The sequence below is a fragment of the Mastigoproctus giganteus genome, chromosome 3 (assembly GCF_048544385.1).
Source record: "Mastigoproctus giganteus isolate SK-2022 chromosome 3, ASM4854438v1, whole genome shotgun sequence".
In the NCBI taxonomy this organism is placed as follows: domain Eukaryota; kingdom Metazoa; phylum Arthropoda; class Arachnida; order Uropygi; family Thelyphonidae; genus Mastigoproctus; species Mastigoproctus giganteus.
Genome location: NC_143577.1, coordinates 100,912,605 through 100,929,029, shown reverse-complemented (window position 1 = coordinate 100,929,029; position 16,425 = coordinate 100,912,605). Strand labels below are relative to the sequence as shown.

Genomic DNA, 16,425 nt, shown 5'->3' with positions numbered 1-16,425 from the left:
TTTTTGCTCAGCTTTTTTCTGAAAATGATCCTTTAAAAAACACAGTATATTAAGCATTTTTCCTGATAGACTTGATCTTATTTTGTGTTAAAGAGACCAGTGATCGAAAACACTCTCTCAGAAAGGAAACTTGTTGGTTTAATGGTCAGCAGTGCTCTATAAACTTTCTCCAGCTTTTCACTTCTACTGCTAGTTGCCTCCAAAATTTTAAATTCTTTGCTGATTTCCAATTCACTCGAATATTTTGAAGGCTCTTCAGTTAATCTCTTTATTGCACTATCATACTCTCGCATGAGTGTATCTCCAACATCGGAACTAGACGAGTCTTTGTTTCTTCTAAAAGAACAGTTCGTTTATTTTCAGTTTCTTCATTCAACGCTAAGACTCCTTCGGAATGTTTTGCAAATAATATCTGATAAATCTCTTCAGCATGCTTTTTCGAAACTTGCTTATTTGGAAAATCAAAAGTTCTTGAACCTGAATCTTCTTTCCTAAACTTTTTGGGGTTGTTTAGATAGCTCAGCAAAGCCACAGTTTGGCAATTTCGTCTTGCATTGTAACGCTGCAAAAGGCTTTGGTGCAACTTCGGAGCAAATGGGTTTTCTGCTGTATCAAGCTTAGCAAGCAGAAATTCTATTGAAAACTCTGCTTTAAATAAGTCTGTATCTTCTGAGGTTATAGTCTTCAGAATCATTTCAACTGGTTGCAAAGTTTCATGTAGCAATCCAAGTGTTTTCCAGTCATCGTCAGACACAGCTTCAGTTGACAGTACTGCACATAGAGCATTTGGAATGCAATTTTTCAATTTCAATAATCTCTCAATCATATAGAATGTGCTATCCCATCTAGTCTTGCAATCTAATATAAGTTTATATTCTTTCCAATCAAATTTTGCTTTAACAAAATTTTGTAATATGTCATTTTTGTAGGCGATTTTCGAAAAAGCTTGCAAATTTTTCTGACTTTGTTAATAGTTTGTGCAATATTGGCCATTGGATTGAAGAAATAAATGAGCTCATTGGTAAAGTCGGTTTGATGAAGCATGCCTTGCTGTCTTCAACTTCTTCATAATCACTACTTTCTTCATTATTTTCATTTTCTTCATTATCTTTGGGAGACTCAGAGACTGTGGCACCATAATTGATTGCTTTTTCATAAAGTACATATATAACTGACAGATGTATACAATGGGCTAGACATCGTTGATGATTAGGCGTAATTTGCTTGCCAAACATAATCATCATTGCTGCTCCATCGGTGTTGCAGGCAACAATATCCTCATCCAAGTTCAAACCAAATTCCTTCAAGTGTCCATTCACAATTTGCTCAGTTCTTCTGCTATCAAGTGAACCATTAATCTCAATAAGATCTAACGACCAATGATTGTCTTTTGAATGCACATTTATATTCATATACCTTTTTATTTTGTATAGACGTATATTCGTCTAGAGTCGATGAATACCGTGCACCCAAAACCAATGAATTTTTGAAATGCTGAATGAGTTCTTCTTTCTTAGTTTTATAATAATTCAGAACCATATTTTTAATTCCATTCACAGGCTGGAGATAATTTATCGTGTTTATTTCTCTGAAGGTGAAGGCTTGATTGTATAAACTCAGTCTTGGCAATTGAATTAAAAGAAAATCCATCTAAAGTAGCTAATTTTGAAATCTCTTCTTCCATAGATTTTTTTTAACGATAAAGTTTTCTAATGTTCTTACCATTTTTACGGGAGGTTCACTGTTATCTTGTTTAATGTCAATCTGATGCATTTTCTTTAAATGCAATATCAAAGATGGTGTAGATCTTCCAGATGACTTCATTATCTTCAGACATTTCGAACATTCATCTTTGCTTTTTCGAGCAAAATAATTCCACACATTTGATTTCATCTTAGACATATTCAGAGTAATAAATATTAATTAGTATGAATTTATATCACCGACAATTTTAAATAAAAATATTAAAGATAACAAAGGCACAATACTATGTGTCACTTCCGCAAGCACTGAATGAAGAGTCTGAACGAGGCAAGTTTCTAAATTTTCACGAAATAAATTTTTTATTTATTTACTTGCAATTTTTTCTCCCAATTAAATCTATTGTATTTTAAAAATTACATAAAAGCTAAATTTGGTGAAGCTGCTTTTTGGAGAACATTTTTTAGCAAATTTAATAGGAATAAAGAAGCAAAAAACTTTCTACGATTGAAATTTGATGCAATATTCAGCGAATCTGTTTCTAGTGGGTAACCACGAATAAGGCGCGTTCCATAACTTGCCTGGCGAACAAGATAGATGGAACGGAGAAATGTTGAGCATTTTCTTTTACGCTATCGCTCCGACTCACTCAGTTGTAAATGAGTACACCTGCATCGTGCCATGATGCAGGTGGGAAGATATAAGGTACCCCACCTAGATTTGGGCCACTTGCCCATGAGATTCGTACCTTAAAATAAAATAAAATAAAAAACATGTTTAAAACATAAAGCAGTTGAACAATCCAGACAAACGAACAAACAAAAGAAAATGTGCATAACAAAAAAACTATATTCGAGGGCTAACTAAAAAAAATATTTGAATCCGGTTTTAGAAGCTCGGTTTCGGTTTTTACAACTCAATATGAAAACCGGATTTAACCGGTTTATAAAACCGGTTTGCAAGCCCTAGTCCTGAGCAGTCTGCAGAAGCTGAAACTTGTTCTTAAGTTCCAGTACATACTGCTTTTTCTCCTCCTCTGTTATCTCAGAGACCTTTGTATTATTTACTTGAGTTCTTTCAGTTTTTTCCTTTCCTTTCCTACATCTATATCAAGTGTACATCTTACCATTCTGTGATTACTTCCAAAATTTACCTTATTCAGGACAGTAACATCGTTCACAATATATCTTCTGTTAGTGAGGATGAAGTCGATTTCATTAGTTGTTAATCCATTTGGACTCTTCCATGTCCACTTTCTGTTCACCCTTTTCTTCAAAAAAATGTTCATTACTGACAGTCCTTGAGATTCTGCAAATTCCACAAGTCTTTCACCTCTTTTATTTCTTTCACCAATTCCAAAATTTCCTATAGTTCCTCTTTCTGTGCTGTTTTGCCTTTTTCCAACCTTAGCATTGAAGTCCCCCATAATAAGTGTAGTGGGTTTTCTGCTCATCTAGAAGACACTCAATTTCAGTGTATATTTCTTCAACCTCTTCATCATCACGGCTCGATGTTGGTGCATAAATCATTATAATCTTTAGCTTGTGCCTCTTAGAAATCTTGAGTATTAGTCTTGACACTCTTGGTGATGTACTTTTGAATTCCAAAATGTTGTTTTTAAAATCTTTATGGACCAGAAACCCAACTCCATCTTCACTCCTTTCACTGTTTCTATTGGTGTACAGCAGATTTCCACTTGGAGTGATTCATTTCTTCTTGTTTCAGCCAAACCGATGATATTCCAATTCACATTTTCTAATTTCCTTTTCCAGCTCTAATATACTGTCTTCACCGATGAGTGATCTTATGTTATAACAGGCAAAGTTCAGTTTCCTTGCATGGCAGCCTGGTTTCACACTCCCTCTTGCTGCCGTAAGAGGGAGTGTGAAAGCTGCTGGGACTGAGGGCCATTTGCTTTGTCGTGCTGTCATATGCTGGAGGGTTTGGTCTTTTCCTCTTCAAGCTGACCAGGTGTTTTGAAGAGAACCACTCTACACGTTCGTTGCCACCTAAGTGACGTAACAGGGCTTACCATCGAGAAGGTGTGAATGAGTGGATTTTAGGGAGGCAGGCCAACCGGACTTCTCCTAAATCTTCTGTAATAGAGAGATATTGGATCCATCAGTGTTTTAGGCTGAGTGTCTGATAACACACAGGATACCTGTTTCCCTCTAAGCCCCCTTGCTGGAACATCGTGAAGTAACCCTAGTAGAACTCGTTCAAGAAAGATCCGATATTTAGCGGAGTTCATGTGGGATGGTAACAGGTATGGGCCGACTAAGCAGTCAACGATCATACCTGCCCACACATTTATTGCAAAGTGATGTTAGCAGAGGGCCCACACACTAGGTGCATGTCTGCCAGATCACAGTTCGTATATCGATGCATGCTCTTCATGTGGCAACTACTGCTTAAATGAGTAAACCAGAAATTTTCCCTTTCGCAAACTGATGAATAGCGCCGAGTACCGACTTACGGCGATGTTTCCGGTTATGGGTTCCTGTGCGATTCACATTCCTTTAGATAACATCTAAAGGAATGCGATTCACATTCCTTTAGATGTTACCTACCTCCCCTAAACATTTGTACCAATATTTTTGAGAAACCCTGTGTACTTTGATCAGTCTCGTCCATGTCATGGGGAGCTGATCAGTATACCTTACTACCCCTGTACAAATTCCTAATCCTTTCACGCTTAGATTACGGTCTTTCAGTATATGACTCTGCTAGGGTAAGCACATTAGAACGGCTGAACGTCATGCAGTACTCTGCTTTGAGGACAGCCCTAGGAGCTTTCAGGACTTCTCTGAACCAAAGTCTTTATATAGAAGCGCATGATCCCCCATTACACCTGCGTAGAAAAACACTATTGCTCCACTATGCTGCTAAGATCCAGAGTCTACCATCGCACCCCAGTTGGGAGTATCTCTATAACACTCGGTGGGAATCGTTCTATGAGAGCAAGCCAAATGAAAATAGACCTGCTTCACTCAGGATTAAAGAGCATGTTCAGAGTTGGAATGTCAATTTAAATGAAAATTTTCAGGACATAACTGCACCTGTTCCACCTTGGTCTTATGTGTCTCTCTCTTACGATGTGCACTTTCTCCAGTCTGGGAAAAATATTATACCACCCTGCAATATCAGACAGTTACTCAGTTCATGCTACTATAAACAACCATGCCTATAAAATTTATACAGATGGTTCCAAAACTGACAAATCGTAGGTGCTGCTGCAGTTTTTCCTTCATGTACAATTTCAACCACACTACCACTAGCTTGCAGCATCTTCTCAACTGAATTATATGCCATTAAGTTAGCGCTTTGTAAGATCTTTGAGCTTTCCATCTCACCTGCCATAATTTACACCAACTCTCTCAGTGCTGTCTCTGCCATAAAGAAGAAGTTCTCATATTCTCATCCTTTCTTGAAACAGATTCATTCCCGGCTATTCTGCTGCAGTGTGTCCAATCAGTCGATCAGGTTCTGCTGGATCCCTGGCCATTCTGGCATTCCTGGAAATGAAAGTGCTGACTTTGCCACTAAACATCCTTAAAGTGCTCTCTCACAATATCCTCAGGTTTCTTACACTGACTATAAGTCTGTCATTCGTAAAGCATGCTACGATAAATGGTCACAGATCTGGAAAGGTAACATCAACAATAAACTTTACCAGATAAAAGATCCAAAGCTGTGGCTCTCTAGTTTTTGACGAAACAGACGAGAAGAAGTGGTATTGGCAAGGCTCAGAATTGGACACAATCACCATACCCATCTCTTCCTGCTATTGGGAGAAAACCCCACCTCAGTGCTCATCCTGTCTGACGCAACTTACAGTTCCTTATTTTCTGGTGGAGTGTCCCTTATATTTCCCTCGACATGGGCACCTGTACGTGGTGAGGGGACCTCCCAGTGATGCTGCTGGGTTTCCAGATTAGCATCACTGGGATCTAACGCCCATACCTTGGTTCCAGGGTTACATCTTTGGAATCCGGCGTGTGCAGCCGTGTGGCGTGACCTGTGGAATGCGGAAAGGGGGATCCTGGTGGTTGAGGGGCTCAGCCTTAATACACCACTTTGGCCCTTCCTTTGACAAGATGGGTGGTCCCGGACTGACCTGACTGGGATCAATCGGTGGGTGGTTTTTACTGCTAGGGTCAACTGCGTTCCAATAAGTCTCCCTCTCTTTGGTCCTGGGACGGGATAAAGACTTATTTGTAACGTGGGTATGGGGCTCCTAAGCGAACTCGGCGTCCCATTCGTGTACGCAATACCTGCTAGTTCACGAGTGGGCCCTCTTAGGGCTCCGTGGTGGGTGAGGTACTTAGGCATCAGACACTTTCTCTTTACTCATATGAGTAATTTAAATCCAATTTCTTCTGGGCCCCCAACAAGGCCCCTACCTAATCGATCAGATGAGAGCGAGAGCATTTCTGCAAGAAGAGCCAGAACAGAGGAAAAAACACCATCTATAACACCGCTTTTCCTCATTCTTCATTCTACCGGAGAGCAGTCAATTGGGAAGATGTTACCCTTCTTTATCCAGAAAGGATTAGAAGGCTTGGCAGGTTCGCCTAAATCTGTAAAAAGACTGCGTTCTGGCGACCTTTTGGTCGAAGCTACAACTATTAAACAGGTGGAAAAAATCCTGAAAGCTACATCAATAGGGGGAATACCCATCATCGTAACTCCACACAAAACTTTGAACTCTTCAAGAGGTGTCATTTCAGAGTGGGACCTTCTTCACGTTTCTGAAAAAAAGATCTGCTCTGAATTAAAAGACCAAGGAGTGACAGCTGTCAAGAGAACATCGATACGGAAGGATGGGAATCTCGTCCCTACCCGAGTTCTTATCCTCATGTTTAACACCCCATGGCCTCCAAGTTCTATCAAGGCAGGCTATCTAAACTGCCCAGTGAGGATTTATATCCCAAACCCACCATGCGGTGGGTTTGGCATCTAAAACACCATGCAGTGTTTTAGATGCCAAAAATACGGCTACTCACAAACATCTTGTCGTGGAAACCCTGTCTGTGCTCGATGTGGTGTTAAAGACCACGAGAGCAAAGAATGTTCAGCTCCAAAACCGACCTGTGTCAACTGCCAAGGAGAGCATCCTGCCTACTCTAGAGCATGCCAGCAGTGGAAGGATGAAAAAGAAATACAAAAACTGAAAACAGAGCTGAATATCTCCTACCGAGAGGCCAGAAAACGTATCCAACCAATAAATAGTGGGAAACCTTCATATGCCCAGAAGGTTTCTGCAAAGTGCACTATCGGGACACAAACTGAGATGACTATACCACCAAGAGAGTCATTCACCCCGATTGCACGCTATTTGTTGAGTTCACAAAAGCCCACCAAAAAAACACAGTCAGTTGCCACTCCTATATCCATACCTCCTAGTGCTCCACCACTACCAAAACCAAGTGGTAAAGAGCCTCCAGTAATAACAGAAACAATGGATGTAGAGAACAAGGAGGTACAGGATGAATCAGTCTTGGAACTCTTTGCGGAGGAAGAAATGGACACGGGACAGCGTCCATTCTTCCCCAAAAAAGATAAAGCCAGGACTGATAAAAGTAAGCCCTCAGCACCTCGGAAGCTGCCTGATGGACCCACCAAGCCAAAATAATGGTTAAATTCCTACAATGGAATTGTCGTGGATTCCGGCGAAATACTGATGACATCAAGGCCCTCCTGCAAAAGCAAGAGCCAGTTTGCTTTTTGCTTGCAGGAGACTTATCTAAAAGCAAATGATGATCCCACGATGTATAACATCACAATCTTTCGTAAGGATAGAATTGCGGATGGTTCTGCTCATGGAGGAGTAGCTATCCTTGTGGGTAATCAGACCCTAGTTCAGCCCTTGCTAATTACAACCAGCATAGAGGCTGTTGCAATTCGCCTTACAGTGGGATTTTTATTAACGGTCTGCTCTATTTATTTGCCACCTGGGAGTGACATCTCCCAGGAAGACCTTGATGATCTTGTAATGCAGTTGCCTCCGCCTTTCTTACTTCTTGGGGATTTTAATGGACATAACACCCTGTGGGGTAGTGCTAACATCAATGGAAGTGGACGGGTCATAGAGCGTATGCACAATGACCTTTCCTTTCACCAAACACCTTCTTCCACATGCCTACCCGTACTTTTTCTGGCGCATTATAGCCCTAGCTGCTAATGCGCCAATAAAATCGAAATCAAATCAAACCCGTACTTTTTCTGCCATTGATCTCTCTATCTGCTCCCCTTCTCTACTCCCTTCACTCACTTGGGAAGTGGAGGAGAATCCATACGGAAGTGATCACTTCCCTGTGATAACCTGGTTACACAGCGGGATACCATGTCTTCCCTTCAGGTTACCACGGTGGAAGATTGATCAGGCTGATTGGACTGCCTTCCAATCTCAGGCAAATTTTGATCTTAGCACCGTCAGTCAAGAGCTGATCAATGATGCAGTAACGTACATCACAGAAATTATCATCCAAGCAGCTGCGAATGCTGTTCCAAAAACATCTGCCCGGTTACCACCATTTCCCAAACCTTGGTGGAATTCACAATGCACAGCAGCAAAAAAGGCTCAAAACAAAGCGTGGGGGATATTCCGCCGATATCCTACAACGACCAACCTTATAACCTTTAAACGTGCACGAGCCAAAGCACGCTATATCCGCCATCAGAGTCAAAAGGAATCATGGATCCATTTTACATCATCTATTAACCAGTCTACCAAATCTAAGGTAGTCTGGGATAAAATCCGGAAAATGAAGGGAAAGTATACATCCCACCCTTCTTCAATCCTAGATTATAATGGATGCACTATTGCGAATCCAACTGCAATAGCCAACTCTCTTGGGGAAACATTCTCTAACATCTCTGCAAATCTTCGTATTCCCCAGAGTTCCTGGTCCTGAAACATAAACTCGAAAAACAGGCACTTAATTTTAAGTCTAAGAGCTTCTATCCCTACAACGGGTCATTCACTATTCAGGAACTGAAAAGAGCCCTCGCTCTTTCCAAAGCAAGTGCTGTTGGACCAGATGGCATCCCTTATGAAATGATTAAGTATCTTTCACCAAAATCTATGGATTATCTGCTCCTTCTGTATAACAGAATATTTATTGAAGGGCAGTTTCTGGATTCCTGGCGCAAGGCAACCGTTCTTGCCTTTGCTAAACCAGGAAAGGATCCAAAAGTCACTAGAAATTATCGTCCTATTGCTCTGACTAGCTGTCTGTGCAAAATCCTGGCGAGAATGGCTAATTCTCGTTTAATCTGGTATTTAGAATCAAATGACCTTCTCTCCAACATCCAGTGTGGCTTCCGAAGGAACCGGTCCACTTTGGACCATCTTATTAGATTGGAAACATCCATCCGGGATGCTTTCCTTAAACGAGAACACTTGGTGTCAGTGTTCTTTGACATGGAGAAAGCGTATGACACAACTTGGAGATTTGGCATCTTAAAAGATCTGCATAGCCTTGGTCTTAGGGGGCAACTGCACATTTTTATTAAAAACTTTTTAGCCAATCGAACTTTCCAAGTTCGTGCGGGATCCTCACTCTCTCGTTCCTTCAGCCAAGAGGAGGGAGTACCACAAGGATCAGTTTTAAGTGTCAACCTTTTCACCATCAAAGTAAATTCCATCACAGAACAACTTTCTCCAACCGTAAACAGTGCCCTCTATGTTGATGACTTTAGCATATTTTGTCAGTCATGCAACATGAGGGTTATTGAAAGACAACTGCAAAAAGCCATTGATCGCCTTAATTCCTGGGCACTTGCTATTGACTTCAGGTTCTCGTCGGAGAAGACCGTTTGCGTGCACTTTTGTCGTAAGCGTAATCTTCATCCTGAATCTGAATTAATGCTCGGACAAAATGCTATTCCAGTAGCGGCGGACACAAAATTCTTGGGACTCGTATTTGATAAAAAGTTGACCTTTCTGGATCACATCTGTCAACTCCGCACAAAGTGCACAAGAGGGTTGAATATTCTGCGCTCTCTTTCCTCTACATCTTGGGGTGTAGATCGATGCACCCTACTACGCATCTGCCGTGCACTTGTACGATCCAGACTAGATTACGGGTCCCTGGTATACAATTCGGCCAGAGACAGTGTATTTTGTTGGCTGGATCCTGTTCATCATCTGGCTCTCCGTACTGCTGTTGGAGCATATCGAATATCTCCAGTCCAGAGCTTATACGTCGAAGCAAACGAACCACCGTTATCGCTTTGACATAAGCAGTTGTCTGTAAACTACGCTCTAAAACTGAAATCTCTGCCAGACCATCCTACGTGGCTATCCGTTTTTGAGCCACGATGGGAAAATTTGTACAACACCTGTAAGACTGCCAATCGTCCTTTTGGTATTCGTCTCCAAGAGCTACTCAAAGAACTTAATATCAAGGTAGACAAGGTTGCTCAAACACCGAAGCAACCCCTTCCCCCCTGGCATGCTCATGTTCCGGCATGTGACTTGTCCCTTAGAAATTGGGGAAAGTCGGACACTTCATCATCAGTCTACCTGCAGCTTTATTCAGCACACCGAGCTGAACATTCTGACTTCGCGCCAGTTTACACAGACGGCTCGAAGTTGGAATGATATTTGGGATCTGCTGCTGTCTTTACAGACAGCACTACATCGGAGCAGATTCCCTCTGAATGCAGCATATTTACTGCAGAGCTGCACGCAATACAGTTAGCCTTGGATCACATTAGTGAATGCCAGTACCAACGGTTCATTTTATATTCCGACTCTCTCAGCGTGTTACAGGCTTTAATAACTGTGAGATATAATTCTCATCCAGTTCTGTCTAGCATTCAGCAGAAGATTCACTTTCTCCATGAACGTGAATATGATATCCGCTTCTGCTGGATTCCCAGCCACATTGGGATTAGGGGAAATGATTTGGCTGACACCACAGCCAAGTCAGCAATCCCCAATAATAATCGCTGCCTGTCAGTCCCCTGTACAGACTACAGGAAAATAATACAGCAGAAGATAACACTCCCAATGGCAGGATTTGTGGAATAGACAGACTGGGAATAAATTATATCGTATAAAGCCTGTAATTGAACCGTGGCAGTCTAGTCTGCGCAGGAATCGTAAGGAGGAAGTTGTTCTTGCCCGGACCCGCATAGGACATAGTCATTTGACACATTCGTTTTTGCTGAGGGCTGATGACCCTTTTATGTGTGAGTCCTGTGGCTCAATTTTAACTATTAGACACATTTTAATTGATTGTCCAGATTTTAGCCATATCCTTTTTACCACTTTTAATCATCTGGCTGAGCCGTATACACTCGGTCAGATTTTATCCGACAATGACCATGTGTCTGCCGTTTTTAGCTTTTTAAAATTAATAAACATTTTTGCTCATATATAAAATTTACATTTTTCTTTTATACCTTTTGACATAGTGACCTAACCAATTAGGTCACTGAAAGTTTAAAATTTTTTTTATATATGACCTGGTCTTGGCGCATTATAGCCTTAGTAGCTAATGCGCCAATAAAACCAACCAACCATCCCTTATATTCAACCATTCGATCAAACACTTTCTGATCACACTTAACTTTGAACATCTCATCTAATTTATCTCATATCTTAGGAAATGAAGCCAATATATAAGAACTTTTCATGTATTTAAAACATATTGGCCTGTACAGGAGCATATAATTTAACATCTCTAACGATATGTTGCTTGTAAATAAACTGTGAACAGACACAATTTGGCCTCAGTAGCCCTTGTATCATTAATCCCAATAACAACAACATTCCCTAAGAACATGGTACATATAGCTTACACTGTTTGAAAAGTCATACCTGTATTTGTTCTAAGGGCAGTAATTAATTAATTTTAGTTTATAGGCATTTCATTTTAATTTGTATATTGACATTTCATCCTGATTTTTGGGAACCAACTGTTATCTTTCATTGGGTATTAATCTTAATATATATTTCAGAAATATAGAGGACACTATTTTCTATCATTTTCAGACATTTAAGTATTTATTTATTTAATTTATTTAGTTGTTTTGAAGTTACCTAAACTGACGGTGTGCTACTATCTCTCTTTGTTTTATAATAGGTAGAATTATGGGTTAAAATTTATTTTGGCCTTGTTTCTACTGGGATAGTAAATTAAAAGGAATAAATAGGATGTGAATCGTATTCCTTTTGTTTTAACTTATTCCTTTTGATTTACTATTACAGAAATGTTGATTTATTATTTCAGAATGGTTGTATTATTTTTATTTTGTTTTAATTTTATTTTTATTCTAAATATCCTCATAACTGGTATTTTAACAACCAGTATAATATTCTTACAACTGGTAATTCATTATTTCATTAATGTACTACAACTGGTGTTTCATTATTTATTATTTCTTTATTATACTCCAGCTTCGTCTTATGTAGATTATTATGTAGATTATACTTTGCCTTATGTAGACTATACTTGCACTTCTTATGTAGACTAAAGTTGAACTTCTTATCTTTACCCCTTATTTTAATTTCCTACAGAAATACCAGGAATTCATTGCCCACTTTTCTCCTGTCCTCCAAAAACATTGATATAAATTTAAAATAGGAGCTCTGATTCCTTTCAAAATGTTAGGACATTTAGAATATTCTCAGGATGTTTATTTAATGGCTGTTTATTTCATGAACCTCATGTGAACTTTGCCAAACACCTCTTACATACAATGTAGGAGTTTAACTCTGAGGTAGTTTATAACAACAAATGTATACATCACCTAAGTTGTTAAACACACACAAACTCATGTATGCATTTACTTGTTTTCTAGATGGCAGTTACCTGTATATGTCTCTTTGTCATTCTTCCATTAACACTTGTGGGTACAGTATTAGGTAGGAATTTGGCTGGTCAACCAAACTATCCTTGTCGAATCAATGCTGTACCCCGTCCTATACCTGAAAAGAAGTGGTTTATGGAACCTGCTGTTATTATAATTTTGGGAGGAATATTACCATTTGGTTCCATCTTCATTGAAATGTAAGTAATTATATTAAATTATAAAACTTTATAAAACTGTGTTTAATTTTAAGATAAATATTTTTATATCTATAATTAAACTAAAAAAAATTAGTGAAGAATTTTGTACTTTTATAAATGGTAAATATCTGTTATTCAATTTTAAGCATGAAAATTTCAGTCCCTTTTCATTAAATGTAAAACTTCAGTCCCCAGGCAGTATAACTGAGCTTTTACAATCTTTGAATATGAAAAACTTATTCACTGTTAATATTTATGCAAGATAATTATTATGCACTCTTCAGCAGTCTACTCAATAGTATCACGTGATACTATTGAGTAGACTGCTGATGTTATCACTTTTGTTGTGCAGCAGCTGATATGGTTCGTCCTAGCTGCTTCCTTTTAGTGTTCATGCAGGAGGATTCTTTGGTACTATTTTTGTGCTCATTAAAGATTATGAAAGACATCTGTAACAGCATACCTCCTCATAACTTGATTATAGATTTTTAGTCCTAAATAACTTGCTTACAGACTGATTTTTAGTCTTACGTAACTTGCTTACAGAATATTCTCTAGTATTGAAGGTTTCCTAAAAGCTATAACAGCTTTTATTATTGAGAATAAACCCAAGTTCTTTTTGGCATCCATTTTGGTCTCTACCTTGAACAGTAGCCCGTTAATGGTATGAAAAAGGCATGCATTTTTTGGAATTAGATTCTTAACTAATAATATGATGGCTGAGGCCATTTTAATTTCTTAAGAAATTAAGATATTGCCCCTGCCTTACCATATGTTATTTTATTTTTGGATATATCCCACATTAATATATCTTCATTACTGCCTGCAAGTGGGATCAGTGTTTGAAGATTCTTGATGTACAGTGAATCAGTTATCAAGTGGAGAATATTACTTTTCCTTTGGGCTTTAATTGCCAACCAGTAGTTTCCAAGTGATTTCTCTGGTGCAGCTACCAACCTTCTGAAGTCTCATTCCATTTGCCGTGTTACTGCTGATGACTAGTAATGTATTGCTATCTTTATATTTTGAGAATTTGGCCACTGTTTGGCACAACCTTCTTCCATGTGGTAGGGCTGGAAACATGGGTTAAAGACAACCAAGACTAAAAGGAGCACAAAATATATTTTGTGGTATACTTACCAGCAGAACCAATTCAGTGTACTCTAATCTAAGTACTCTATAACTGAAAAGGACTCAGTATTTTCACTTTAAGGAGATAGATATAAAAAGATTCATTCTATTCTGAGTGTACCATTTTTAATTATACATTCACTGGGTACCCAATTATTGAGTAAACTTTTGCCTTTTCTTGTCAGAAAAGTGTTATAATGGTAGTAAGCTCTCTAAAAATGGTTGAGACTTCATTCTGTCAATCTTTTAATAGTGACATCTCAATGAAGGGATTCAGTACAATTGTCAAAGCAAAAATATTTTGGTGGGCTTCAGTTTCAGTCACTCCTTGTGCTAGTAGTAGTAGTAGTGGCATGTGATGCAAGAAAGCATGTGTATGAGCTTATGCAGCATCAGCCAAAAAAAAAAAAAAAAATCACACCATTCCCTCCAAATGCCTGTCCAGTTCCTCCTTAAATTTATTCAGCCTATCAACTTCCACAACGACAGATGGAAGTTTGTTCCAGCAATTAACCACCCGCTGGCTAAAGGCAAATTTCCGCACATCTATTCTACATCTGTCTTTTCTTAATTTGAAGTTATGCCCCCTTAGGTTCGTAATCTGAACAAGTGGAAGGATCTTATCACAATTCAGCGTGCTCAACCCATTCAAGGCCTTATACACCTCAATCAGATCACCACGCAGGTGCCTAGTCTCCAGCCACTGCAATTTGCAGAATTGAAGCCTCTCTTGGTAAGAGGAACCCTTCATTCCCCTCACCAATCTTGTTGTCCTTCTCTGTACGTTCAAGTAAATCTACATCCTTCCTAAAATGAGGCCTCCAGACCTGTATGCAGTTGGGTTTTGTTAAGTCTCAGAGATGGAAATAAAATATATAAATAACCCTAATTGGCTGCTTAGAGCAACATATTGACCAACAGTTCTCTTAACTTTCTGCAAAAAGTTAAAGATAGTTATTTGTCATATCTGATTCATCTTTGATTCATTAATCCTTATCAGATGCTACAAATGCCAGAAATAAGGTTGATTGATATGTCAAGCTGCTTGAGAATATGCTGAAATTTGTTTACCACAAAGGAAATTGTCTGGCCTTCTTAGCCATGTGAGTGTTGAAACTTTAGTTAAAAAAAAAGAAAGAGTAGCAAGTATGCTTGCATGCATATACATTCACTCTGAAAATCCACAAAACTTGCATTTAAACTACTGCTTTGAACATAACTCAAATTATCTGGTCTCTTATCATTACTCATAGTTTCAGCATATTCTCAAGCAGCTTGACATATCATTTGACCTTATTCCCGGTATTTGTAGCATCTGATAAGGTTTAATGTATTAAGGATGAATCCGATATCAAATCAAGTGCATAATCAGACAGTTGACATGATTAGAGAACCCTAACCACTATAGATGGAATCACCTAAACCAAAGCACACTGTCTCCACAGGGGAAAACAGCGCTTTCTTCAACCAATATGGAACTAATCAGAAGGAACAAAGTGCAGTACTGATGCTCCATGCAGAAAATAATGGTCATGCTTTCTTCCCAAAGAAAAATAAACCAAAACAAGCTCAGTGTACATAATTAATAAAAGTTAATCACTTAAAGAAATTTAAAAGCTTTCAGTTTTCACAGAGTCGTCATCATCATCAGCCATTTTCAATCCACTACAGGATGAAGGCCTCTCCAGCAACTTTCCAGTTCCTTCTGTTTTGAACACTGGCCATCCATTTACTACCCACAAACTCATGAATTTCATCTATCCATCTCCGCCTTTGTCTTCCAGGTTTTTTTTCTAGCTTCTCTTGGGTATCATTCTGTTATTTTCTTAGTCCATCTGTCATCATGTCTTCGAGCTATGTGTCCTGCCCAAGACCATTTTAGTTCTTTAGTTTTGATAAGAATGTCCTTTACTTGAGTTTGCTGCCTAATCCATGTGTTTCTCTTCTTATCAAACAGTCTGATTCCCAATATAATTCGTTCCATTCTTCACTGGGTAGTTCTCAGCTTCTCTTCCATTTTGGTGAGTGCCCAAGTTTCACTTCCATAAGTCATGGTGGGGAGCATACATTGGTTCATTATTTTACGTTTCAGACAAACTGGGATATTGCTGTTTTCAGTATGTGACAGTATATTTCCTGTATATTTCCTGAATGCTATCCCTCCAAAATTTATTCTCCTCTTGACTTCCAGCCATTTATCATTATTACAGCTAATAACTTGTCCCAGATAAGTGTAAAGTAAAGTAAAGTGTGTTCGTGTCAAACGGCACCAGGGGTTTCCCCCATCTCCGCGTGGTTTTCTTTGTGGGTGTAACAGATCACTGTTAAGGCCAGAGATTTAAAAGTGTATGGGATTTGGAAGTATTGTGTTGTGTATCGTTGTTCCTCTGGCCATTTAGCCGCTAGACCCCTGCTGGGGCCCAACGTTGCCCACACTCAGCCCCGTGGAGGCAGACCAGGTACACCCAGCATAATTATTTACTCTGGCAGGCCCTGCCACCTAATTTCCTGAGATTTCAGTGGCTAGGGCCTAAAAAAAAAAAAAAAAAAAAAAAATAGTAATAATAAA

At 39.1% G+C, this 16,425-nt stretch overlaps 1 protein-coding gene across 1 annotated transcript in view; it reads left to right on the top strand.

Moving 5' to 3' along the window:
• Positions 1-16,425, top strand: part of TM9SF3 (transmembrane 9 superfamily protein member 3) — a 357,433-nt gene that overhangs the window by 195,487 nt on the left and 145,521 nt on the right. Inside the window, exon 10 of the mRNA XM_090369370.1 lies at positions 12,517-12,725. Coding sequence (XP_090225496.1) covers positions 12,517-12,725 — 209 coding nt within the window. The remainder of the gene's footprint in view (positions 1-12,516; positions 12,726-16,425) is intronic.